General features: G+C 53.8%; 8 protein-coding genes across 8 annotated transcripts; 5 read left to right on the forward strand and 3 right to left on the reverse strand.

Annotated features, from left to right (window-relative positions):
• Positions 1 to 187: 187 nt before the first annotated feature.
• J4E93_008213 (uncharacterized protein) lies at positions 188 to 1135 on the forward strand (the record flags this gene model as incomplete). The annotated part of the gene is made up of 1 exon (XM_049346115.1): positions 188 to 1135. The coding sequence occupies one exon, from the start codon at positions 188 to 190 to the stop codon at positions 1133 to 1135; it is 948 nt and encodes a 315-aa protein (XP_049196516.1).
• Positions 1136 to 2050: 915 nt separating this feature from the next.
• On the forward strand, positions 2051 to 3800 carry J4E93_008214 (uncharacterized protein; the record flags this gene model as incomplete). Its single annotated transcript, XM_049346116.1, has 5 exons — positions 2051 to 2277; positions 2327 to 2417; positions 2500 to 2710; positions 2766 to 3190; positions 3252 to 3800. 5 exons carry the CDS (start codon positions 2051 to 2053, stop codon positions 3798 to 3800), a joined length of 1503 nt encoding a protein of 500 aa, XP_049196517.1.
• Positions 3801 to 5817: 2017 nt separating this feature from the next.
• On the reverse strand, positions 5818 to 8164 carry J4E93_008215 (uncharacterized protein; the record flags this gene model as incomplete). Its single annotated transcript, XM_049346117.1, has 2 exons — positions 5818 to 7151; positions 7219 to 8164. 2 exons carry the CDS (start codon positions 8162 to 8164, stop codon positions 5818 to 5820), a joined length of 2280 nt encoding a protein of 759 aa, XP_049196518.1.
• A 758-nt stretch (positions 8165 to 8922) lies between these two features.
• J4E93_008216 (uncharacterized protein) lies at positions 8923 to 10533 on the reverse strand (the record flags this gene model as incomplete). Its single annotated transcript, XM_049346118.1, has 2 exons — positions 8923 to 9646; positions 9929 to 10533. The coding sequence occupies 2 exons, from the start codon at positions 10531 to 10533 to the stop codon at positions 8923 to 8925; spliced, it is 1329 nt and encodes a 442-aa protein (XP_049196519.1).
• A 635-nt stretch (positions 10534 to 11168) lies between these two features.
• J4E93_008217 (uncharacterized protein) lies at positions 11169 to 11734 on the forward strand (the record flags this gene model as incomplete). The annotated part of the gene is made up of 2 exons (XM_049346119.1): positions 11169 to 11390; positions 11438 to 11734. The coding sequence occupies 2 exons, from the start codon at positions 11169 to 11171 to the stop codon at positions 11732 to 11734; spliced, it is 519 nt and encodes a 172-aa protein (XP_049196520.1).
• Positions 11735 to 14810: 3076 nt separating this feature from the next.
• Positions 14811 to 15909, forward strand: J4E93_008218 (uncharacterized protein; the record flags this gene model as incomplete). The annotated part of the gene is made up of 3 exons (XM_049346120.1): positions 14811 to 15130; positions 15181 to 15295; positions 15343 to 15909. The coding sequence occupies 3 exons, from the start codon at positions 14811 to 14813 to the stop codon at positions 15907 to 15909; spliced, it is 1002 nt and encodes a 333-aa protein (XP_049196521.1).
• Positions 15910 to 17546: 1637 nt separating this feature from the next.
• J4E93_008219 (uncharacterized protein) lies at positions 17547 to 19051 on the forward strand (the record flags this gene model as incomplete). The annotated part of the gene is made up of 2 exons (XM_049346121.1): positions 17547 to 17973; positions 18027 to 19051. 2 exons carry the CDS (start codon positions 17547 to 17549, stop codon positions 19049 to 19051), a joined length of 1452 nt encoding a protein of 483 aa, XP_049196522.1.
• Positions 19052 to 20398: 1347 nt separating this feature from the next.
• Positions 20399 to 22822, reverse strand: J4E93_008220 (uncharacterized protein; the record flags this gene model as incomplete). Its single annotated transcript, XM_049346122.1, has 4 exons — positions 20399 to 20434; positions 20466 to 20925; positions 20988 to 21888; positions 22579 to 22822. 4 exons carry the CDS (start codon positions 22820 to 22822, stop codon positions 20399 to 20401), a joined length of 1641 nt encoding a protein of 546 aa, XP_049196523.1.
• Positions 22823 to 25389: the final 2567 nt, after the last annotated feature.

Below are 25389 nucleotides of genomic sequence, written 5' to 3' on the forward strand. Positions count from 1 at the left end.
GCACACTGTGCATGACTCGGTCGTCCGTTTGCGTATCCGGCCCGTTCAGACGGGTAGCGGTCAATACCGCGGTCGCTCATGGTAGGCCAAACGGGTAGTCGTGATGACGGGAGTGATGACGGGAACAGTGACGGGAGTGTGAAGATATAGATAGCAACATGGCTATTCGGGGCCGGCATCGCACACCATGAGCGCAACACTTGCACCCCCCAGCGTCGACGTCGGCGCCCTGTCGCCCGCGCCCGTATCCGCCAAGTCACGTGCCTCGACAGCCGCGAAGAAACAGACCCCAACCGCCCTAGTCTCGCTGCTGTCCGGTGCCGTTGCGGGCGGCGTTGAGGCCACAGCGACCTATCCCTTTGAGTTTGCCAAGACGCGCGCCCAACTGCAGGCCGGCAGCGGTGGCTCCAAAAACCCCTTTGCCGTGGTCGCTCACGTCGCCCGCACCCATGGCGTCGGCGCCATCTACACGGGCTGCTCTACGTTGATAGTGGGCACCGCTTTCAAAGCCGGCGTGCGCTTCCTCTCCTTCGACTCGATCCGCAACCGCCTCGCCGATGAGCAGGGCGTGCTGTCTCCCGCGCGCGGCGTCCTCGCAGGAATGCTGGCCGGCAGCGTTGAGAGCATCGTCGCTGTCACGCCCACGGAGCGTGTCAAGACGGCCCTGATCGACAACGCGAAGAGCACCAGTGCCGCGCGCTATCGCGGGGGCCTCCACGCCACACAGATGATCCTGCACACCCACGGCCTGCCTGGCTTGTACCGCGGGCTCGTCTCCACTACCATGAAGCAGTCAGCCACCTCTGCCGTCCGCATGGGCTCCTACAACGTCTTGAAGGATGTCGCGCGCCAGAAGAACTTGCCGCAGAATAGCTTCGTCACGTTCGGGCTGGGTGCCATAGCCGGCACCGTCACTGTCTATGCAACACAGCCATTCGATACTATCAAGACGCGCGCCCAGAGCGCACAAGGCGCGAGTACAATGGAGGCCTTTTGGAGCGTTATGCAACACGCTGGTGTACGCGGTTTCTGGAGTGGCAGCACGATGCGACTGGGTCGATTGGTCTTCAGTGGCGGCATAGTTTTTACTGTGTATGAGAAGCTTGCAGCTCTTATGACTCCGTCATCGTTATAGAGACCGGGTGTTTTTAGTGGCGTTGATTGATATCCTCATGAATTTGGCTTTACTCCATGTCGTCTAGTGTTACGATAGATATACCACTATTATTACTACCAATGTTGTCTGTATCAAACCGCATACCGCTGGGCTCAAACCAAGGACTACACATGATATTATGATCAAACAACTGTGGATAGACGCGCTATGCTGCATAGCTTTGATGGCCTTCAATAGAGTAGTTGCGTTTTGTTGTATTGTATTGTGATAGTAGATTGGAACAATCCTGACTGTGCACGATCCGACGTGCTAGGGTGGGGCACTTTGAGCGCCTTATCTGGTCCGATAAGCGACGGGCTGGTATAACGTCGTTCATCGCATGTGGCCAACGCTGCATCTTCTCCTGGTTTTCACGAACGCCGCATCTGACGCTCTGCAATCTCCCGCGGCAATGCCATGCGAGGGCGACCTCACGAAAATCGCAGTCTACAGTCCAGCCGCGGGACGGCATGGGCTACACATCCCGCGGCAACGCATGCGGCTTCGACTTACCCGCGGGAAGGCAGGGCTCGCTTCGAGGCATGGCGTGTCAACAACGCTCCGAGATCCTTCGCGTACCGGCATCCCCTCGCTCTAGCTTCTTGGAACCAGCCTTAGTTGCCAAACAGGGACTGACAGTGGCGCATATCCACTGCCATGGTTCGCCGTTTCCTGGGGCCCCGCATTCCCCAGGCCTGCTCGCATTCTTAGCCTCCTCTCTAGACCCTTGGTATGCTTGCTAAACGCCTTTGGCAACTGAATCCGCGAGATAGCCCGCGGCCAATCGTGCAGAGGCTTTTCAAATGGCCGATTGTCTATATAACGACGAGGTGGGTGTCGTGAAGATGCATCATCAATTCACAGCTCGGTCATCGACGCACTCAACACAGCAACATGACGAACACCGACGAGAAGATGACGAGCATCGACGAGAAGATGGCAGGTGCTGAGTTCAAGGAGGTAGCTCCAGAATCTGGACCCATCACACCGCAGCAGATTCAGGCTCGCTTTGAAACATTGAGAGATTTGAGCCAGGAACAAATGGATGCGTTGAACAAGAGACTTGTCAAACGACTTGATTGGAGGCTGATGCCATGCATCACACTCATGTTTCTCATGAAGTAAGTTTCTCGAAGCGTACTCTTGCATTGTTGTGCTTATCAAACTTAGCTACCTCGATCGTATCAACGTGTCCAACGCACGCCTGGCCGGGCTACAAAAGGACTTGCACATGAGCGACACCATCTGGAATACGGGTATAGTATGTTCTTCCCACCACTCCAAGCTTACCCCTACATCTACGATGTTGAGAGCTTACGCTAACGTTGTACCTCTACCTACAGTCAACCTTCTACGTCGGCTATCTTGTTGGCCAACTTCCCGGTAACCTGTGGCTCGCAAAGGCCGACCCAAGATGGCTTTTGCCGTCCATGATGATGGCATGGAGTACTGCCACCATCTGTATGCCGGCCATGACCAATGGAGCTGGCTTCGCCGTGTGTCGCTTCTTCATCGGCTTGTCCGAGGCGCCTTTCTTCCCCGGTATCACGCTGAGTATGTCCAAGTGCACTAAGCCATCAATTGAAGACCTGGAACTGACGCGCAACAGTGACATCTTCCTGGTACACCAAAGAAGAGAACCCCATGCGCATGGCTATCTGGCATGCGGGCAACACCATGTCGAATATCTTGTCTGGGTTCTTGGCTGCTGGTATCTTGACAAACATGGACGAGATCCTCGGTCTCCACGCTTGGCAATGGTTCTTCATCATCGAAGGCGCTGCATCCATTCTTGTGGCCGCTGGTGCCTACTTCTTGCTTCCCTCGTGGCCGCACAACACCAAATGGTTGACCCCGGAAGAGAGCGAAATGGCCATGTACCGCGTTCAAGTGTCCAACGGCGGCCATGACGAGGGCGTCGGCGGCACGTGGGATGGTGTCAAAGCCGCAGCCGCAGATCCATTTACCTGGTATTTCTGCCTGATGCACTTCGCGCTCGTAACAGCGCAAAGCTTCAAGGACTTCCTGCCATCAGTACGTCCCCATGTCCAGTACCAATATACTACTCATTCCAGTGGCTAACCTCAAGAATCAGATCATGAAGACATTCCACTTCTCCGAACTAACCACCTACCTCGTCCAAGCCCCTCCCTACGCCATCGCCTATGCCTTCGCCTGCGGAATGGCATACACATCCGGCCGCTTCCAAGAATCCTACTACCACATCGTGCTCCCCATCCTCATGTCCGCAGTCGGCTGCGCCGCCCTCATCGGCACCCTCAACATCGGTGCCCGCTACGTCGGTCTCATCCTGCTCATCAGCGGCACCTACTCCGGCCTCAACTTGCAACTGAGCTGGGAGACCACACTTGTCCCCGCGCCTAGGAGCAAGAAGGCGGCGCTTATTGCGATTGCGAATTGCATTAGTCAGACTAGTCATTGGTTTAGCCCGTACTTCTTTCCGACGAGCCAGGAGCCGTTTTATCGGTTGGGTGGGGGGTTGATTCTTTTTGGGTGCGCGGCTTGTGTTGTTAGTGCTACGCTGGTTAAGATGAGGGCGAAGAGTTTGAATAGGAGGTTGGATGAGGCGGAGGGGTGGAGTGAGCATACGGGTGTTGAGAGGGGGTGGCGGCATGTTTACTAGCTGGCTAGGGATGGAGAGCAGCTGGTTTGAGATGCGGGATGGAGTTTACGAATTTACGAATGGAGAATGGATGTTACCGAGTATCTACTTGTATAAACAACCTTGGAATGGTTCAACGTACGTACATACTTCGCAGATCAGCAGGTAAGGTTGCTTTTATGAGACCCCGTACTAATGAAATGAAGGCTATTGTTGATAAATCTTTTACTAAACATACCGTGAACAGGAATGCTGGTTTCTAGCCCTCCCGGCGACTACAAAAACGTGGAGAGGAGGGCATTGTTACTTTGTCTATGACTAAATACATCCCAGCTGCATCCTTCAGAAGCTTCCAGCACCTGATGACGCGGCGGAGGTATACATAGCATCTCAGGATACATGAGGAACAATGTGATGGATGACCTCGGAAGTGCTGGAGTTACCTAGGTAGTTCTTTGCTTAGTAAGAGAAGTTAGGGCTGACGTCGGGTGGTCAGTGCTTCATGCCACTTCCGTCGCGTCTGACATCGTCACCCCCTGCACACACACGACACCACGAAGCTTGTTGCTCATCCACAAGGATGTTGATCGAAAGACGTACGAATCCTTCTTGCCACTACTCCGCATGCGTCTGCACGCCGCGCACTTTGGGCACCGGGATGTCTGATTTAGCATCGGCACTTTCCTGTGGTAACGAGAGAAGCATCGTCGTCGGCCTGTGCTCACTGCACGGATGCCGCCGGTAGCGCACTTCCGTTGCTGCCTTCTAGTCATCTAATCTCAGCTCTGCTCCCTCCAGACGAACCACACGCCCAAGCCGTCCTGTGACCGCGAAGCCATGTGCGCCGGTAAGACATCACCAGGATGATAGCAGGCGTCCCTGGACTGTCATTCGGTAGCCAAGAAGTATACCTGGACGTCAACTACGAGGCTTTGCTCTGTGGCTTCGTGTCCGTCGTCGTCCTCCTTGCTCGTATGCGGGTGTCTGCGGCCGGTGGGAGAGTATCACGGCACCAATGAGACTGTTTCTCACGACTATCATCGATGATTTGACGACGCTGATCAGCTTTTTTTGACATGGCCGCTAAGCGCATCAGAGGAAGAGCAACCGTTATGCTTCACACCAGGCAAGGATCTTGTCCCACTAGTCCCGGGCTTCGAGACGGTGCCTACAGAGTAGGGTCGTCGCGGATGTTGCGACCTGTCCAGAGGGTCAACGACTCCCTTTATATGCCGTCATTTCGACGTCTTGAAGTACTCATGTATCTTTTCATTCCCTTCCACGTCCCTTGCGCGAGCCTATTTCAAGACGACACTGCCATCGGTCCGAACACCAGCCCCACAGTATGTGTATTCGGGTAGTCGAGAAATTTCCTGTTTGCGGATGTATCTACCACACGCATTCGGTGGATCGATGCGCTTACTATGGACGGCATCCTGTGGTTGACAGAGTCGTCTGGGTTGGGGCTGCTTGTCAGCATCACAAGACGTGCTGATACTACGTACCTGCATGGCTTCGTTTGAGCTTGGTATCTCGCTGGCAATTGACGATACCATGACTATGGCCAATAGCTCTCACATCAAAGCGGTGATATCCCGGGTTAGGACCAACTTCGGTGATCAAGTCGGAGGCTTTCGCACAAAGACAGGCAACAGGATATTGGCAAGATGTGATTTGTATGTTTGAGGTCAGCTCCAGAGGACTATTTACTAACAGCTAGGCGCAGACTACGGCTAGGTTGACGATAATCGCCCTCTGACCATGACAGAAGCTCACTGAAAGGGATGTTTGAGTACGGTCAGCCTCCAACCCGTGTTTGATCACGACCGCTCCGCCAATGACGGACCCATGCGCCATGGACGGCGCCATTCTCATCCCAACTTGAAACGCCGTCAGAACTGTCACTACACGTGTGCGCCATTCATCACATCGACCGCTATACTGCTTCCCGGATGTCAACGTAGTACAAAGACCGCCAAAACAGTCGTCCAAGAAGTCTCGAGATGAACGCGAGCAGGTGGCGGAATAACTCCATCACTCACTGCTGCACGATGTTCTGGCGTTTGGGATACCTCTCCTCGTCATGCCGAGTCGGACTGGTGACGACCCTCTCCCTTCTCCCACGTTCTTCGCGCCTCCCCGTACGACTCGACTCGCTACCGGCTGATGACGCAGGACGTGACCGACCGCGGTTGTGAAATGATCGGATACTCTGCATAATCCTATGGGACGCACGATCCTTTTCCCGAGGCAGGACTGCTCCGGCGTCGCTGGTCTCTGACTGCCTAGGCAGAGCGGGCGGGATAGAAACACTTCTCTTGGTCTTTGCAGCACCGCCGCTGTATACTGAGGATGACCTCGATGTAACGTGCTGACGCGGTCTCGGCTGCTCGACGAAAGGGGTATGCTCTTCAGTCACATAGAGTGCTGTCCCAACGCTCGCGCTACGGGCTCGGGGCGGACTCTCCACAATGGTATCGAGGCTGGTGGAGGTGCGGTACTGCTCAGATTGGACTGGAGACGGCTCATCCACGGGTACATCGGATATGTCGTCATCCACCATCAATGCCTTTTTCGCGAGGTCGTTAAGTTCGTCTTCTAGGGTCTTTCTTTCCAAGACCTTTCCTTTGGCCTGTCCACGGTACCGGGTCGGCAGTAAACGCACCGTCGAGATCGAAGTGCCTACTGCACGCCTCACGCACTCGAGGCGCTCGATATCGCGTCTCAGCTCCTGCTGCCCGAGGAGCAAGTACTGCATCGTGTCGACATCGGATATCATTCGCGGATGATGCGTTCCACACGACATGTTTCCCGGTGCCTTGAGATTGTGGCCGTAGTGGCACCTGAGCGCATCGACGACGTGTGGTTCTTTCCTCAAGACCCTGTCTTCTTCCAGCGCGGCCTCGAGCACCGCTCTATTGCTGTCGTAGTGCATACCTCTCGCTTTGAGCGAGTCGTCTTTGAGTGGCAGGTCTTTGCTCATACTAGCCATCTCAACAGCTCGAAGCTCGTGGTACTTTGACCGGTATGTCCAGGGTGTGAAGATGCTTGGCGAAGGCAGCTTGTTCCTCAGTCGGTCGTGAAGCGGCAACGTGACGTACTCGCAGTGGTCACACGTGGGCGGTGGAGATGCATCGGCATCTGGGTCATCGATACAAATTGCTCGCTTCCTACGATCCTCGTTCAAGACCTCGGTGTTGTCGAAGGATACGCCTTCAACTTTGTGCTTGGGGTACACACTGTTGATGAGGACCTGCATGACTTTGTCTCTGTTGGCTTTTCGCTCCGAGAACTCGGTTGGCTCGCTGTGTTCGTCGCGGGCGGGCATCTTGCTGCGGTGGTAGTCCATGTTGTCGGAGGGGTAACCCAGGACTGAGATGGCGTTGTCAGTATCGTCACACTGGAAGCATGCATGAAAGAGGGGTGCGAGAGCACGTACCTTGCTTCTTCTCCCTCAGCGCATCATCACCCGCCTCATTCACATTGGCTAACACAACATTCCAATACTCCCTCGCCTCCTCCTCTTGCCCAGCATCAGGCGCCGCGAGCCAGGAATCAGATGGTGCAACAGACGGGCTGACTGCAACGACACCCTCCTTCTCCCCATCCCAAAGCCGTGCATCACGTCGATTTCCTGTCTCAGAACCTGGGGGAAACACACCCGGAGGCCAAGCCACAGACGGTATCTTCGACGATACAGCATCGTCCTCCTCTTGCTCTACCGTATGACGTATCATAGTCTGACTACGTCCCCGCCTCTCCCCCAAACTCTCGCTCCCTTCTTCCACCATCTCCTCAGCACCGTCCTCCCTCTCTCCATCCCCAACACAAAACTTCTTCGTAGCAGCATCATAATACTTGCCAAACCCCATCAACGTCGGATCCACAGACGTACTCCGTCCCTTTGCCGCACCGCGCGTGGGCGAGCGCGCAGACGCGGTGCGTGCTTCGTAGGACGCGATGCGAGAAGAGAGGAGGTTGCTCGTGCTTGTGCTGGGGCTTGGGTTCGGAGTGGGCTTGACATTAACATTAACGGTTCTGGGGAGGCGGGAGGGCGTTGGTGGAGATGGGGAGGATGGCGCTGGTTGCTTTCCTTTGGATGAGGAAGTGGTGGAGGGTCTTGAGGTGTTGGTTTGCTTGCCGGTGCTGGAGAAGGGAGGGGGTGGTGAGGACGTGGGTGTTTCGGGTGCGTCGTGGAAGTGGGAGGGGGTGGGGATGGAGGTTGAAGAGGAGGATGGAGATGGCCATGGGGAGGGAGTGTAGGTGTAGTTGGTCGTGTTGGTGTTGGTGTTGGGTAGACCAGGTGAAGATGCGGATGGTGTGGCGGGGAATGCGAAGTCTTCTTCTGCGGCGGGGAGGAACTTGGAGGTGTTGCGTCGGGGCATGGTTGCGAGTGAGTGTGTGAGTGCGGTGCTTGTGACGGGAGAAGGGGAGGAAGGATGTAGGACTGTCTCGTCGTCTTCTATCCCGTCGTGTAACAGACAAGACGAAACTCCCGTGCTGTGAACAGGGAGGAAGTAGAAGAAAGAGGTGGGATCACGCAGGGAACCCACGCCAGGAAGCAACGTCTTTACAAACACCCCTCAATATATCATCTCCATGCCATCGATTACACGTCAACAGACTGGTTCGAGCATCAGGGTACTGTGCTGATGTCGTAGACAGCTGAATTCTCGGTATCAGGGTCTTAACGATGTAATCACGCACCTCAACGAATTGCCGTACGAAGGGGACCAATGACAAATGTATGTATACACCAAGAAATGCTACCACACTGTGGGGTATTGAACCATACAGAACCAAAGAAACCGTAAACTTCATAAACCAACCCCGCTTTCGTATGCTTTGCCGAAATGCGCCTTCGTAACTCCTGATATAACACCCTACGCATAGCCCTGGGGAACCAAAACAATTCGTACGATCCCTAAAAACACATGTAGCCAAAGCCCAACGCCGAAGCCAGAGCCGAGGCTCGTCCATATTTTCCCATCTTCTCACCATTCTCTCCGCCTCCCACACAACATTCTTCCATCTTTTCCCCTCCACCTCCATCCCCTCACATCACGCACAAAGCCTTCACCACCCCCATCTAATAAACCTCCCCATGCTCCTCCTTCGGCTTATACATAATCGTCGTCAAAAACTACCCACACATTAGCAAATCATGCACATCCCCATCATCCACTTCCCCCACAGACACGCAATGCCAACATACCTTCTGTTTATACCTCGTAGTAGCACTCGTAGCCAAAATATTATCCTTAATACTACTCGTCGCCAAATGATTCAGCACCGTATGATTCGGATGAATCAACACACTGCTATCATCCTTCATCGGCGTCGTGCCGTTCAATATGCTCTTGCCCAGAAACCCAGGGAGCGAGGGCGGCGCAGGCAGATTGTTCGTCATGGCATTCGCGCGCGCGAAGCGGGATGATTCCTCTGGCGCATCGAGATCGAGGAGGTAGCGGGGGATGTTTTGGTGGTATTTCTTCGTCGGCTCGGGAACGACCGGTTTGGCTGGTTCGATTGGGGGCGCGGTGATGGAGGCGGGGTCTAGGTCCGGGGTCGGGGGGAGGATTTGGGGCGGGTACATGCCGGCTGGGGCTTCGCGTTCTTGGACGGGGGTTGCGGCATCGAGGGGGTCGGTGGCTGCGGCGGTGTCTTTGGCTGGGGGGCTGGCGGGGAGGGGGGTGAGTTCTGGGTAGGGGACTTCGATGTAGTTTACGAGGATGTTGGTGTAGTCTACGGCGGTGGGAAGCTTGTCGCTTGTGCGCATGTCGTTGTCGACAAGGAAGGTGAGGTGGTGGGTTCCTGGGGTGACGGAGACGTAGGCGGAGAGGGCATCTTTTTTCTTGCTGGGGCCGCTGTAAAAGTGTTAGCATTGTCGGTGTGCGGTGTAACCTGGGAGATGCAGGCGAGAGAATGGGGAAGCTGGGTTAGAGACGAGACAGCCACACAAATGACTTTCTCTCCAGACTCAACCTCGAAGAAGGCGGAAGGAAGACGAGACAGCCACATGAACGACTTCCACCGCCACCCCTCCACCTCCCCCACCCACCATCCCCCTGCATCCACCGTTATAGCCAGGCGCATGGCTGCCCCGCCAATCATGCCTGAGACATCCCACCATAACAGAAACAACTTACTTCCTATGCAACTTATATTTCCGATTCCACCCCGCAAAAGTGCCCGTAACATAAACCCTCTCCCCACTCCCCTCCCACTCAATCAGCGTCGGCACAGTCGGCCTCCCCTGCCCCGGTCCCTTGAACTCCTCTCCAAGATCCTCATCATCCGCCGTCGTCGTACTCAGCATACTCGATCTGCGCGGCAACATGCCATCGGCATCGCTCTCGTGGACAGGCGTCCATATCTCCTGGGGCGAGATGATGGGGCTGCCGGGCGTGTGCACTTCTTCTTCTATGGGGAGGGGGAGCCGTGGGGGCCGCGAGAATTGGGATGCGGGGGGGAGGTAGTCGGAGGCGGAGGCGGAGGCTGGGTCGAGGGAGGAGGGGATGTTGGAGGAGGTGAGGGGTGGGGAGGAGGGAGCTGGGAGGGTGGAGGGGACGTCGACGGGGGCGGTGGGCGAGGGCGCGCGGGGTGAGGTCTCTGTCGAGGGCGCTGCATCGGGTACAGGCGCTGGTTGCGGGGGAGTCGCATCGCGGGAGGCGGCATGGCCCTGCTTATCCTTCTCCTTCTCCTTGTCGCTGCGGAAATGCGCGCCCTTCTGGCTGCTCTGCTCATTACCCATGGCTGCTTGATCGTGGGTGTGGGCCGAGTGGTTGCGGGCCTGTGTGTTGTTGTAGTGGTCCTGGGCGGCCTGCAGCTGCGAGGTAATGGCCCTGGTGCTAGTTCCCACGGTTTGCGCTCTCCCACGCGAGATGGGGCGGGCCGACGTGGGATGGCTCTCAGCGTCGACGAGGCTCACGCTGGGAGCCGCGGGGGCCTTGGCCGCACTCAGCGCCTGGATCGACTCGCGGCGGCGCGCGCTGTGGTGCTGGCTGTGCGGCGGGTGAAGGTGCGGCAGGTGGTGGTGGTGTTGGGGTCGCTCGTGCCCGTGGCTGTTGCCGTGGCCATGTGATGCAGTCACGTTGTTGGTGGGCGAGGCCGGGTTCGACGTCGGCGTCGTCGACCGCGAATTCTGGTTCCCCATGGATACGCCCGCTGGATGTGCACGAGGGCGAGGTTACAGAGAGACTGAAGCTTGAGCTGGCCCCGGGCTTTGGATTGCATGCAGCGCCTCACAGGGATTAGCATTTCCATGGCTGCACCCATCGCCGATAGCTCCATGCACGAGCCAATGACACCTATCGTGGGGCAGTCGGCCCTGTATCGTGAGTCGCGCCCGTCCACCACCAACGCGTCAACACATCTGCCCGGGCGGATATGGACGCGAGCACCGTCTTCTCAGTCGTCGCACGCATCTCCGTGCAACTGGCACGCGTGATTTGGTTTCCCATCAACAAACTCATCAATCTCGTCGTCATCCTATTACTTCCATTCTACAACGTCATCACATTCGTCCTGCTACCCTTCATCCACCTCGGGCAATCAATCATCAGAGTGTTATCAATCCCATTTAGCGTCAAGTGGTTGGAGAGGATAGAGGTATTCATTTTCAAACCATTGATTATTTCATGTGCTAATGCACAAAGACACTATACGTTTACTTCGGAACAGCCAGCCTCATAGGATGCATCACCGGCACCATCATCTTTGTCATCTTCCGATTCCTGTCATCAACTCTTAGAATCGACGCACCCATTGTGCCCAAGGAGCCTGAACAGGGAAGAACAGCCGCGGAATATAGGGCGGCGCGGCGCGTGAAGAGGGAGGAACCCATCGACCATTCACCGAGTGCGACGCCCGTGGTGTTGAAGAAGGTTGCTGGGCCTCGCAGGCGGGGTCTGCTCTCTCAGGCCATCATCGAAGAGGAGGACTCCGACTTTTGACCTCATCCAGCCTGGTCAGACGGTATTGTTGGGAACAGATACCAGAGTAGAATGACCAGAGTCTCTCCATTGTGAATCCGAACGTATGCTGGGGCTCTGATGAAGTGTGGTTGATGTGTCATCTTTGCTAAGACCTGGCCTGCTTGGAGTCCTCCCTTCGTCATCCTTGTCTGCATCGTCTGAAAAAAGGTTCAAGGAAAGGTCCGACATTGAAGTTTTCTTTCGCATTGGGGGCTGTGCTGCAGGTCGTGGAACTCGCGGACACGTATTTTGGCGCGCATGTGGCCTACAGCGTGTCAGATACGAGCAGATGGAAAGATCATCACTCACGCTGCAGAACCGCCCTCTTTCTCGTCAGTACCAGCCAACGTAAGCCAGTGGAAGACGGCTGCGGCCCACGTGACTTTTACCATCGGGTTAGCCAGATTCATAACAGGCTAGTGGTGAAAGTACCATCAAACGTGCAAATCGTAAAGCAGACCTGTAGCCACCAGAAATCATTAGTGAATGCAACACATGTTCAGCTCAGAGCTCAACTGACGAAAGCCAGTTCCTTTCCCTGCAAAATGCACAAAGAAGCAAGATTTGCAGCAGTCGGTATAATGACAAGGACCGTTCCAATAAATGTCTTCCAGAGCAGAGTTTCGACTTTCTTCGCCATGACTTGGTTCGATCGATGAAGGTTTGGTGTGACTTTGTTCTTTGACCGATCACATACGTTGCCGATCCACAGTGCCAGACGGCCTGACAAACTAGCGCTCGAGGCTTGGCCGCCTCTGACCAAAGGGCTCAGAAGGTAGACAAACACAAGTGTGAGGTAGACGTTGAGGATGATGTCGCATGTCAAGAGCGGGATACCCGTGTAACGCTTGACACCAATACGGCAGCGGCCGTCGTTAGCGATCCAGTATACCGGCAAGATGAATGCGACACATCCAATGGTACTAAGGCTCACTAAGATAGCAATCGTGCTGTACAGCCACAAGGGGTCATGGTAGCGCGTCATGTAGGGCGCCCGTAGAGCATGGGCTCGTTCGACAAGGAAGAGATACCTAATCATCCAGACTTGTGTTAGTTTCCTCGAAGTAGCCAAGATCTCTCGAGGTGGAACCGCCTCACATGCTCACTTTGCTGCCAGCATAGAAGAAGATGCATAGTTGCATGGCGGCCCTGCAGACACCATTTGTTCCAAGGCCAAGACCGTTGTTGACAATTGCGGCAGAGAAGACAAAACCAATCGAGAGAAAGTAGAGGACGAAAACGTAGACCTGGGTCAAGGTTATGCGACTGAAGGACTGGCGGTCAAGTACTCGCACGCGATATCCTGTTTGTGTCAGTTGCATGTAGATGGAGCAAGCTTCATGAGTACCAAGTAGCCCAGATAGCAGCATGATGCAGAACTTGGATGTTACGACGAATGATGTGCGTGGTCCTGGTGGTTCACTAATCGAAAAGGACGCGCTGTCTGGCAATGTAGGCTTATCGGTCGAGATGGCTGCCGATATGACCGCGGCTACTAGCAACGTCCATAGTCCGAGTGGGATCAGCATCGTGGTAGGAGTTATTGTGCGGAAGACCAGCTGAGTGGAAGTTCAAATAAGATGCTAAGTTGTTGACATGGCTAAGAGGTACTGATAGGTCGTAGGGCGTTGTTCGGCATAGTAAAGTCGAATAAAGGGAAGAAATGGAGGTGTCCATCTCTCGTGCTGCAGCTTCAGCATGCTGCAATCAGCACGCTCGAGTGTCGCTTCTCTTGCATACCACATGGAAGGAGGTGCGATGGCGAGTAACGGTTTCTTGATTAAGCGAGAGAGCTCTTTTGGTAAGTCGACCTTCCCTGATCGACGCTTAAGATGGCAACACACAACACCCAGCATAACATTCGACAGTACTTCCAGAAGCCAAGTGTGGCCTGTAGCGGACTACAGATTGGAGTGCGGTGTGGAATTGACTGGAGGCGACCCGACGGAACCCAATATGCTCGCGTGCACTGGAAATGCTCGACTAAGGAGACCTCGGAGGTCTTGGCGAAGACCCTTCTCCACACATTCAAGTGGATGCTAGTAGCAACCGAATCATGAGTTGTGTACTCCGCTCCAGCCTGGTACTGTGCTACCCGCGGAACAATTCTCAGTCAACATCGTCATTGTGTAGACACGGCTTGGTGTTAGTACGTCATGGAGCTCGCTTCCTGCCGTGGGAGTGAGAAACCAAGTACCAGGGTCACGATAGCAAAAACTACCGAGACAGCACTGAAAGCGCCGACTGTCGAATTGGGCGCTAGTCTACCAAGGTCCATCTCTTTGCTGGGTTTTCTCCCAGTTTGGTGGGTCCTGATCGACTAGCAGCAGGCGCAAAAGAAATTTGCCCGCCAAACACACGCCAGGGCGCCTAGCAACGGTGTGTACATAGACTGCGGGCTGTTAGCTTCCAAGGTTATCGCGCGTACTGCGCAACTGCTTGGTCGACGTAGGAGACATGTGAGCTGCTCTTGGCTGGCGGCGTAGGAGTGTGGGAACTGGTGGGAAGCGAGTGTGGGAGATGTAGCGCGCTGCAGCATCGCGTCATAGGCGGGACGGAAATGCCTCACTACACAGCCTCTCGCGACGATGACGGCTTATGGAACTGGCTGCGAGTGAGAGACGGGGCTGTTTGTGTTGACCAGACAGTGAAATTGGACTCAAGCGCGGTGAAGCAAGGCGAGCACGCTCAGATATTCACCGCAACGGTGTGGGGTGCAGTGGTCGCAGCTCGAACCGTGTTTGACATGTGAAGTGCCTGGAGGGGGCAGGCGCGAACCCCGTTAGCGTGCCTCCTGAGATTGGGCGTCTGTGCACAGCCTCACTCTAGCCCTCTAGACGCGCAGCGCCCGTCTTTTGTCTCACGCCCACGCCTCTGCCCTTTCTCCCTCCCTCTCCCGCCAAGTACTAGACGGACGTTGATGCTTGCCGGATGCTTGATTTATACCTCTTTTAATACCACATCTCTATCCCGCCCTCGCGCCTTTTCTTCACTCACCACCTAGTCCGTGCACAACGATCCATCGGGAAAGGAGGCAGAGAACAATACAGCAACCATGCGGAGAGGCGTCACCATATTCCTGCTCGTCACCATCGTCGTCCTCGGCTTCGCGGTACACAGCGTATGGACACTGCTTGGTCTTCTGATTGCGACTGGCCGCGAGGATGCCATTCTCCGCGGAGAACTCCCTGCGCCCAACTCGAGCGCGATTAGTGATGCGCCGCAATTGATCCCCAAGATCATCCACCAGACGTACATCAACGACAGCATACCGCTGCACTGGAAGGGCCCCCAGCAGAGCTGCCTGGACCTCCACCCCGACTACGAGTACAAGCTGTGGACCGACAAGAAGTCGCGCGAGTTTATCGCTCAAGAGTAGGCGCTCTTACGTTCATACCATACGAGGTTTTAGCTAACATCGTCAGATACCCATGGTTCCTCGAGACCTTCGACGGCTACCCCTACCCCATCCAGCGCGCCGATGCTATTCGCTACTTTGTCCTCCACCACTTTGGTGGAATCTACATTGACCTGGACGATGTACGTATGGCATGTCCTCTCAAACGTCGCAATGCTAACATTCTCAGGGATGCAACCGCAGTCTCGACCCTCTTCTTGCCTACCCAGCCTGGGTCCGCCGCACCATTCCCACTGGTATCTCGAACGACGCCATGGGCGCGGTCCCTCGTCACCCTTTCTTCCTCAAGGCTATCGACTCCCTGACCGACTACAACCGTCGCTGGCCACTCCCCTACATCACCGTCATGGCCTCCACCGGACCTCTCTTCCTCAGTCTTGTGTGGAGACATTACAACAACGCCGGCCCCATCGACCAGAACCGCGTGCGCATCCTGTTCCCCGAAGAATACAACAACCACCCCTGGAGTTTCTTCACCCACCACCTCGGAAACAGCTGGCACAGGACTGACGTCAAGATCATCTTCTGGCTCGCTAAGCACTGGCTCCTTGTCACTGTCTTCGGATTCGTTGTTGGATTCGCAATCCTCGGCATGTTGTACAAGTTCTTCGTTCTCAACAAGCGCACGACCGGACCTGGATCGCCAAAGATGCGCTACTTCAACCAAAGGATGCCCTTCTACCGTCGCATCAGCCAGAAACGAAGCTTCGAGCTCGACGACCGCCACGAAGTCTAATCGGCACATCCAGTCCGCGCATTGCATTGTTTCAGCGTTACGTCCGTTCACATGTCTTGCATTTATCCGGCGTTTTCCACCATCATCATCGCAGCCGCCTCGTATTTTCGCTTCTTCGTTACCCTACAACACTTTTTGTTCGCTTCTATCCACATTATTGATCGGGGGCTGCGTTGCCCTCCTAGCTTGTTTAACTGTTGTTTTCACTGTGGTGTTTAGACCGCAACCGGCGCTGTTGGTATACATGAAAAAGGCTGGACCACTGTCGTTGTCAGAAGAGGGAGACTCTGGGTGGAATCCTCATAGAAAGGGAAAGGGCCAGACCGGGGCCGGACCGCGGAGGCATCAGGAAGAAAGACCGAAGAGCTCGGCTTAGGGATGCGAAGTGTTGTTATCTAGATAGAAGAAGAAGCGTTATTGCTTATGTTAATATGAAATGTATTGAGTAATTATCAGCCTGAAGTGTACATCAAGCCGTCACTTTTGATGCAAGTGTCAAGTATGAGATGATGACTGTAGACAGCTGTGTCTTACTCTCAACCAAAACAAAGATAACTAAACAGACTTCCCATTAAGAGGATCTTCCATGTTCAACTGCGACCACGAACGGTTGAGGAACCATGTCTTTCCGAGCTTTCCGAACGACATGCGAACACGCAAGTGTCGCCCCACTTGTTTACAGGTTCCGCATGTGATTGGCCTGCGCTGCCCTGGCATTCCCGCCTCGCTACTTCCCTTCCCTTGTCATCAAGCTTACTGTGTTCGTAACTATATCGCGACGTCGCATGTGCTAGGGCAATGCTGGCATGTACGTTGCTGGTAATTGCACGTCTAATATGGACCCAAGTGACGTTCAAGAGCAAGTGAAGTTTGTTTACTTTTTCGATATGGAGAGATCGGCAGATTGTCGTGGCCACTGCGCAGCTTTGGGATGGATGACGTGGGTGCCTCGGGGAGGGAAGGCGCAAGGGCGGTGGAGGTTCTTTGCAGTGGCGATACAGCAGAAGAGTAGATCTATCTATACCTCGTAAAATGCGTGGTTGTATTTGGCGCTGGTTACTGAGCGTGTGTTCAGGTGAGCGGGATGATCACGGTAGATCTCATATGTCCAGCTGGGTAACGCGCCGGCATCGACCTCCGACTCCACAACTCCTCCCGAAAATACCTAAGCCTCAAAGATCTACATCCAGGTAAAGGCTGTGTCCCTGGATCGAATGCAGCATTGCGTGCACTTTATTGAGCATCAACAACGCCAGATCGACACGAGTTGCCATGGCCACTACGCAGCGGCCAATGACGCGAGTCCGCCACTTCCGTAACCGTTGCAGGCCTTCCGTCATCGCTCGGCCCTGCGCAATCAAGCAGCCAATTCAGGCTTGAAGCTCCCAATGTTGGAAACACCGTTCTCTCTAAGTTTAGGAACTTGACAGCCGGTATCCGTCCGGAGGGATCCACTTCGTTTCCATTGTCCTGATCTTGTACCTGACGTCGCTTTCTCCTTTCTGCTCATCAACTTCGATGGATGGGACTTGAGCGATTACTACTTTCACAACCAAACCGACTCAACCCAAACGTACTAATTCACGCTTTCTGTGTCGAATACTAGAACCTCGATTACCTCCGGTCGCCACTTCACAATGGTCGGAGCTACAGTCCAAATGCGCGAGGGCGCCGAGCTCGTTGGCGAACACGGCTACCGCTATCTTCTCGTCAAGCCACTCGGTCAGGCCAATGTATGGGTCGCTGTCGACGCAGCTTCTCAATCGAAGATCTACATCGTGAAGCAACCCGGCGACGATGACGTCGGTTTTGGATGGCCAAAGTTCCAACACGAGATGATCATGCACGAGCTCCTCAAGGACATTCCAACGATCCGACAACAAGTGGACCGCATCCCACCATCCGCTAGAGGCGAACCGCCCCGAATCGTGCTCGAGATCCTTCAATCGACTCTCTGGGATGCGCGCAAGAAGCGCCAGTTCAGCGATGTGGAACTCAAGGGTATCATGCGCTCGGCGTTGATGGGCTTGCGGGATGTGCATCAACGAGGCTTGGTGTATGCGGGTGAGCCTCCACACACACGACTCGGATGACAAGTAAAAGCTAACCCCATCCAGACCTGAAGATGCAGAACATCCTCCTAAGCGGCTTCGAAGACGAGCCCAACAAAAAAGCCTCCGTCGGCGACGACCGCATCACCGCCAAACTCGGAGACCTAGGAATCGTCATGGAGCCAGCCAAAGGCCTCGTCCAACCCATCGTATACCGCGCCCCTGAAGTCTACTTCCGCAACGAAATCAACCAGCCAGCCGACATCTGGTCCTGGGGCGTCATCTACTGCCAGCTCCTCGAAGCGCAAGCCTCCTTCAACAAATACGGCATCTACGATGAGCTCCTACAAGGCAACACAGGCCAAGGCCAGAAAGAGCGTTCCGTCGAACGAGCCATCGCACACGACTTCGGGCTCGGCGCCCTGGACTACTACGACGGCTGCAGACTTCCCTACCACGACCGCTCGCACCACGAAGGACAACACTGGGAGAGGCTGCTGGAGAAGGGTGTCCCAGAGAAGGAAATCAAATTCCTGAGCTGGGTTCTCAATCCTGTTCCTACGGATAGGCCTACCGCCCAGCAGATTCTGGATGCGGGCTGGTTTACCATGGATACGGCGAAGACGAGCAGGATTGCTGAGACGCTGGAGAGGGAGGCGCAGGATAGTCGGCGGAGGAATCTGCAGAGGAAACGCAGTGAACCGCTTTTATCCACGTTTTCGGCATCGGCACAACAGCCGAATGGATTGTATACTCGCGAGCAACCTACTTCCTTCAGGAACACCACGGCTTCAAATTCGAATACGAATTCGACAAATTGGGCTCCGGCTGGTATGCCATGGTACCCGCAATCTACCCAATCTTACAGCCATGCGCCGTCATCACAACCGCAATCCCAACAACAACAGTCTTCCCAACAACAGTCTTTCCCCCAACAAGGTGGTCCGCCATACCAACCCATATCCTTCAAACCCGTCTCGGTCCAAGCGAAAGAGGAATTGGAACACAAGGCTAGGCCGGTTACGCCGAGGAGTGCGACGCAGAAACCGAGTGGGAGTACGTTTTTGAACTTTGGGAGTTTTATGCGGTAGGGGTGGGGTGGGGGTTTGTAAGGGATGTTTGTAGGGGATGGGTTTGAGAGAGGGGTGAGAGAGGGGATGGAGAGAGAGGGGAGGAAAGGTGGTGGGGTGATGCTGTGCGTTAGGCCTGCAGCTTACATCAAGTTCACACCACGCGAAGTAGTCGACTCAACGCCAATGTAGGCTCCGGGGTTGGTAGAGTTTTAGTTGTAATGATATTGTCTATTGTTTACTGTTCGGTAAAGTAATGTGATGATGGGGCGATGGGGTGATAAGTGAAATGAAGTGGACGTGGAAACAAGATGTCGTGAGATTCGCTAGTGCTGCGCCGACCCCCCAACTTTCGTAGGTAGGTTTGTTCAAGACTACCTAGAGGGTGTGAGGGATCGGAGAAGGCGTTGCTGTATCTACCACGAGGTTATTAGTTTCAGAGTTAGTTTTCCACGCGACTGCTGGAAGAGAGCTGTTGTTAGTGTGTAAACGTTCGGGATATCTTACGTAGTCCTGTGAGGTCTTGTACATGGTTCTCGCTACGAGGATACAGGTGTAGTTTGATTTTTGTTTCCTTATAGTTTTCCTGAAGAAGAGACATTGGTACCACGATTATACGCCAAACTAGCCCGGGCGTCTTGTTTTGTTCAAGGTGCTGATGCTAGTGTTGATGCCGCTGCCCATGCCAAAGCATGCACATCGCCGCAATGTAATTAGTAGCTTACTTCTCCTTACAAAGTTTCGTGTAAAACTGTTGTAGCTCTACGCATTATCAGGTGTATCTTTTTCTTCTTGTTTGCGGTACTTCTTAGGAGAAGGTATACAGTTGGTTTTGAAAGGTTTAGACATTTTGGGGAAATAGAGCGTAAGTACGTTACGTACGTCTCTGCGCCTGTCTTAAGGTAGCTATGTTGTAGTGTGTTTCTGTTAGATTAGAGTAGAGTTAGAGTAGTTAGTCTTTTAGGTTCTTCGATTGTTAGGTTATTCGGTTGTTCGGTCGCTTAGTTGTTCGGCTGTTAGGTTGTTAGTTAGGTTGTTCGGCTGTTAAGTTCTAATTTAGTTGGTTACGTTGTTCTTTAGTAAGATTGTTAATTAATAAGTTGGTCTGTCTGTAAACTTTATAATAGATATTTCGTGGAGGACTGCCAGGTGGTTGTTTGCTCGTTCGTTTCTCTTCTTAAACGCATTTCCCGTAATTGCGAAACCTCATCTTCGCGACGTGTTCCACTTCGTACAAATACCCCCAACGGTCCCATTCGTCATCCTGGTACCAGCGCTCGGCAAGTTCATCCCCGTGTTTCGCGCGTCCAATTTCCTGAAAAAGGCTGTGCAGTTCCTTCCCAGGGCGCCACTTCCCTACCAACCAATCTAATTGACGAGTGGATCTGAACTCTTGAGAGCGGTCTGGTTCAGTGTAGTCAATTCCCCATATCACATCTAGGTCACGTTGACTACCCATTGGCCGCTCGGGGTACACATTTTGCCCCTTTATGGGCGACCATATCACTGCTTCCTTGAGCGCCGGCATTTGTATCGCTGCTCTTGCAAAGCGTTCGAGCAGTAAGATGAGATTGGCATGAGGAGCAATCCGGAACTCGTAATTATCCTTACCACGTGTCTGTCTTCCACCCCGAATGTTTTCGACATAATATTCGTCCATGTCCTCATCGAACTGCGTGCGACTATAGGGTGGGTAGGAAGCGTCTGTGACAGGGAGACCGCGTGCAACGTCGCCTCGGCCATCAGTGCCTTGGAAATACCATGTGCCATCGGGACGGGCGTTGTGAAACATGAGATCAAGTAGTTCAAGGTGTGGCCAGGGAGCGTGTGATGTTGCGGAATTCTGTGGCGATAGTGCGGGGAAGATGCTCTCGTCAATCATGGCCCGTAGTTGCCTAAATGTACGAGTTAATTTATTGGTCTCCTATTAGTTTGTGTATACATGAGTATGACTTACAGGTGGCGAAGGTTATTGCACAAGATACCGAGGCTCGTCGAGAAAGGATCGTAAGTAAGGTTGCTACCTACAAGATCTGGGAAAAGCGTTCCGTGATCATAGTCAGTCACCCGACTCAGAGGGTATAAGAAATCGAGCGTAGCTCGCCTCAGCGTTTTAGGTAGCTTGTCGACACAGCTGGTAACTGCGGCAGCGAAATCATGTCGGGCATCTCGTCGCGGTCCTGCCCAGTCGTGCTCGTAGTGTCCACTACACGGATCTTCCTCTTCATCCAGGGTTTTGCACCATTCGTACCCTCCGGTTCGGGTACCCAGATATTCTAGATTCGGCATGCTGGTCGCTAGGTCGATGAGAACCCGCAGGTCGAGCTTCGATTCCTGCATCTCGGAATAATTGTCTCGAAGGCGATACGTATATGCATATTGGTTCCAGGGAGGGTACTCGTACTCGTACCCTTTCCTGTCGTTACTAACGATTCTGAACGATCGGATGGACGTGATGGGAGGCAAGTCCTTTGCTAGTAGCCGGACGCGCCAGCTGGTCATATAGCGATGGGGGCATGCATCTTCGTTTTCCGTTCTTCTTATCGGGTTGTAGATCGTGAGTCGATACCTTCCCGGAGCGTGGTAGTTTCCGGCCTGCTTCTCGACTCGTTGAAGGATGTCGAACAGAAATTGCATCTGGCGGGTGAATGACTCGTCTCTCTCTCGCACCTCGTCAGCACTCTCTCGGCAAAATACTCGATCGTCATCTTCGTCAACGTCGTCATCAACCTCGTTACCCTTTAAGTCGTACGTTGCCGAGACATCTGGTCGGAACGTTACCTCTCTCAGATAGAGGAGGCGATGACCGGAGAAGCGCGTGAGGAAGTCGGCTGAGTTGTTTTCAGTGACTGTGAACTCTGCAAAAGCCCCAGAGTGCCTTTCTGCTGCAAAGCGAAATTTGCTATGTAGGGTAAGAACACTGCGCAAGTCCTCTCTAGGTAGAAAGCTAGAGATTCTTTCGATGAGCTCTTGTGGGAGTTGGTTCATGATGGCGTGAGGATGTGGTAGACAGTATGAGTTGAGTTGAGGTAATGAGTAACGTTTGGTGGCTAGGCGAGTGCGATGCGGAGGAGCGATTGAACTTCTATGAGAAGACTGCGGAGATGATAATGGGAAATTACTGTCTATGACGAACGTGCGCGTGGCACAGCTCTGGGCTGACTTGCGGCGTAGTCACAACATGCGGCTAATTCGGAACATTCCGAAACATTCCGGGCGCTACAGTGGCTCCTTCCTGCCCACCACTTGTCGCATCTATTGTCGCTGAAGTCGCGCGGAGGTAAGAGAGACAGTCATGATAGGTCATAGTTCTCCTGCAAATTCCAATATCGGAAGATCACAAGGGCAGTAGCCTGGCTTAACCATGCGGGCAAGCCTAAAGTTGATCTTAGTCTTGAAACTCCATATGTACACAGTGCATATGCCCAGAAAGCTATACCGTTAGACATCTTGTCCGCACCGCACAGAAGAGTAGGCCCACGTTATACAAGAATAATCTAAACAGACCTGCAGACTACATTGAGACAAAAACTTGCAAAGTGGGTGACTTGACGTTGATGTAGGCTCTAGGGTCTTCAGGTTTTTCTTCTGCTCTTCTACATTCTGCTCCGACTCGTCGGATAGCATGTGACATCTACTGTCCTCTAGATACTTGTTCAGATTCTTCATAACTTCGGGATCCTTCGTCTCTGACAAGCCGGATGGATTGGACTGCTCGTAGGCGATGGGATCGCAATTTTCCGCGAGAATGCATGCCGTCAGGCCGGCCAACAGACCGAGGGAAGCCTTCATGTTGGATCGTGGTACAGCAAAGACACAAATGAATAAAGATGGTGAGGTACAGTTTGGATGGCTGTCTCTTGCGCGTTCAACCATAGTCCTATATACTCATATCGATTCTGGTCTTGAGTACACTTGGGAAGTACGCCCCCAAAATCTACTATTAGCATGAAGCAGTCTAATACAACCACGCCGTGAGGTCTGGCTATTCGGAATGTCGATGAGCTGTCATTTTGGACCCGGCAGCCTGTGCCGCTTGATGTTAGATGAAGCTGACAGACTCCTGAATGCATGGCACAGTCGAAGTATACGTCATGATAGAGCCATGGCAAGATTCCATCGAGATGCGAGTGGGAGACGAGATGGACTCTTGCAAATCGACGAACTCGAGTACCTATTGCCGAAGAAAGCCAGGCCAGATACGATGTATTTCGGATGGGCGGCACATTCAGGCCTGAGCGAGATAGTCGAAGGCTTCACCAGGTAACGCAGTGCCGGTTTCCGGACGATATTAGTGGTATCTTTTGGTCGTGCCGGATTAAGCAGAGCCAAGAGGATTACGCGCTGCCAAGGACTTGCAAGGCTTACGGTGGTGAGGTGATTCAGCCCCATCATTGTTAGAATCGGACACCGAAACGTCGCTTATTGCCAGCGAAACAACCGCGAATGCGACCAGGTCGCCAATAATGGTGTTCCTCAAATTGCGGCGTTGTCGCGGATCGCAAATGCCGCTTACCAAGACTGCTCGTCGATAGCTCCGCTCCGCCTCGATCTCACACGGAATCACACTTTACCGGCGTCAGCGACGTCACCAGAGATAAGAACAACGGAAGGTCTTGAGTCTGGAACGCGAGCTTTGCATCTAGACGGCACTAACAGCGCCATTTGTTCATTCTGCTCGGATGCTAGTCTCGTAGTTCAAATCCTACGACAACGAAGAAGGAATGCGGCCTGGGTCACCCCAGTGATCGTCAAGCATCCATTCGCGAAGATAGCTGTAGTGGGATTGACTGTAACCCTCCTCCCAGTGCTCGACCAGATCATTACCGTGCTTCTCTCTCCCAATGTTCTGGAAAAGACGGCGCAGCTCCGCATCTGGACGCCACGCTGCCACCATCCACACTAGGCAACGTATGGTTGGATCGTCGTTTCTTTCTTGACTTGGGAGATAGTGCGATGGTGACCCCCAGATACCATTGTCTTGATCGGAATATTGTATAGCCCAGTTAGGCCCAGGTCCTTGATATTCCGAGTCCCAGCCTTGGGACTCTGCGTAGTCATATTCCGGATACCATTTTAGCGATGTCCAAATGATGGCTCTCCTCAAAGAGCACATTTGCGCTGCTGCCCTGGAAAAGCCTGCTAGGAGCGGCCTCAGTCTTGCTTCATCTGGTATGATACGAAACTGATTCTGCGCGCCATTAGGTAAGTCGGAGAGATGCCCGGAGGTTACAAGCTGGTCCATATCAATGTCGAGCTCGGTCGTTTCAAGAGGGGGGTACGAGGCAGTGGTGATGTCGTAACCGACAGCCTCGCGGCCGTGGCCTTGAGGTCCGAAGAAGTACCACGACCCGTCAGGCCGCGACGGGTGGAACATGACTTCCAGAATTTCCAGATTGGGCCATTGCGGCTGTGAATTATCGTCCATGCTGAACAGGTTTTCATCAACAATCGCCCACAGGCGCAGTTGTCGCAGATTATTGGTCAGGATACGAAGGCTGGCGCTGAATGGGTCGCGGAGAGCTGGACCAACTAGATTAGGTAAAGGCCTGTCTTGAATAGTGTCAAGTGCGCGTATCAGCGGGCTGACGAAATCCAGGCTCGCCCGCTGAAGCGAGGTCGGAAGCTGGGCTTGGTGAGAGATGACAGCGTGTGCGAAATTGTGCCTCGCATCACGACGTGGGCCATCCCAATCGCTTTGGAAGTGTCTGTTGGGGTCTTCACTACCATCATTACCTGAAAATGCAGGAGCCCATTCGAACCCTCCTGTCTTGCAGCCGAGATACTCCAGGTTTGGAAGCTTCGATACCAGAACGACCATGACCCCCAAGTCCAATTTGAACAATCCACCATCGAAACACTTTCTGTAATCTGCAGGATAACCGTGACTATCGTGGTAAACACTCGCGTCTTCTGGGCATTCGTTGCAAATCTCCAGCGAACGAACTGAATGTACCAGGGGAAGCTCCGCGTTGAGCAGACGAATGCGCCAACTGATGTATTCCTGGTGAGGACAGTAAACAGTATTATGTATTAGCCTGGTGGGGTCATACATCCGGATTCGATATCGACCCGAGGCTTGCTGGTGTCCAGTATTCTCCTCAACAGTGCTGAGCGTTGTGAACAGCGAGTGCACCTGACGCGTGAAGCACTCATTCTTGGCTCTTATTGCATCGGCGTTTTCGCGACATGTCTCGCCCTCCCAGGGGTCGGGGGGCCAAATTGGAGGGAAGTTGGGGCGAAAGTGCAATTCCCGCAAGTAAAGCAGCCGGTGTCCTGAGTAAAGCCCAAGGAACTTGTCCGCGTTACGCTCATTCAGGGTAAATTCTGTGAAAGCGCCAGAATATTTCTCCGCGGCA

This window comes from Alternaria ventricosa (assembly GCF_023758065.1).
Source record: "Alternaria ventricosa strain BMP 2768 chromosome Unknown scaffold_16, whole genome shotgun sequence".
Taxonomy (NCBI): domain Eukaryota; kingdom Fungi; phylum Ascomycota; class Dothideomycetes; order Pleosporales; family Pleosporaceae; genus Alternaria; species Alternaria ventricosa.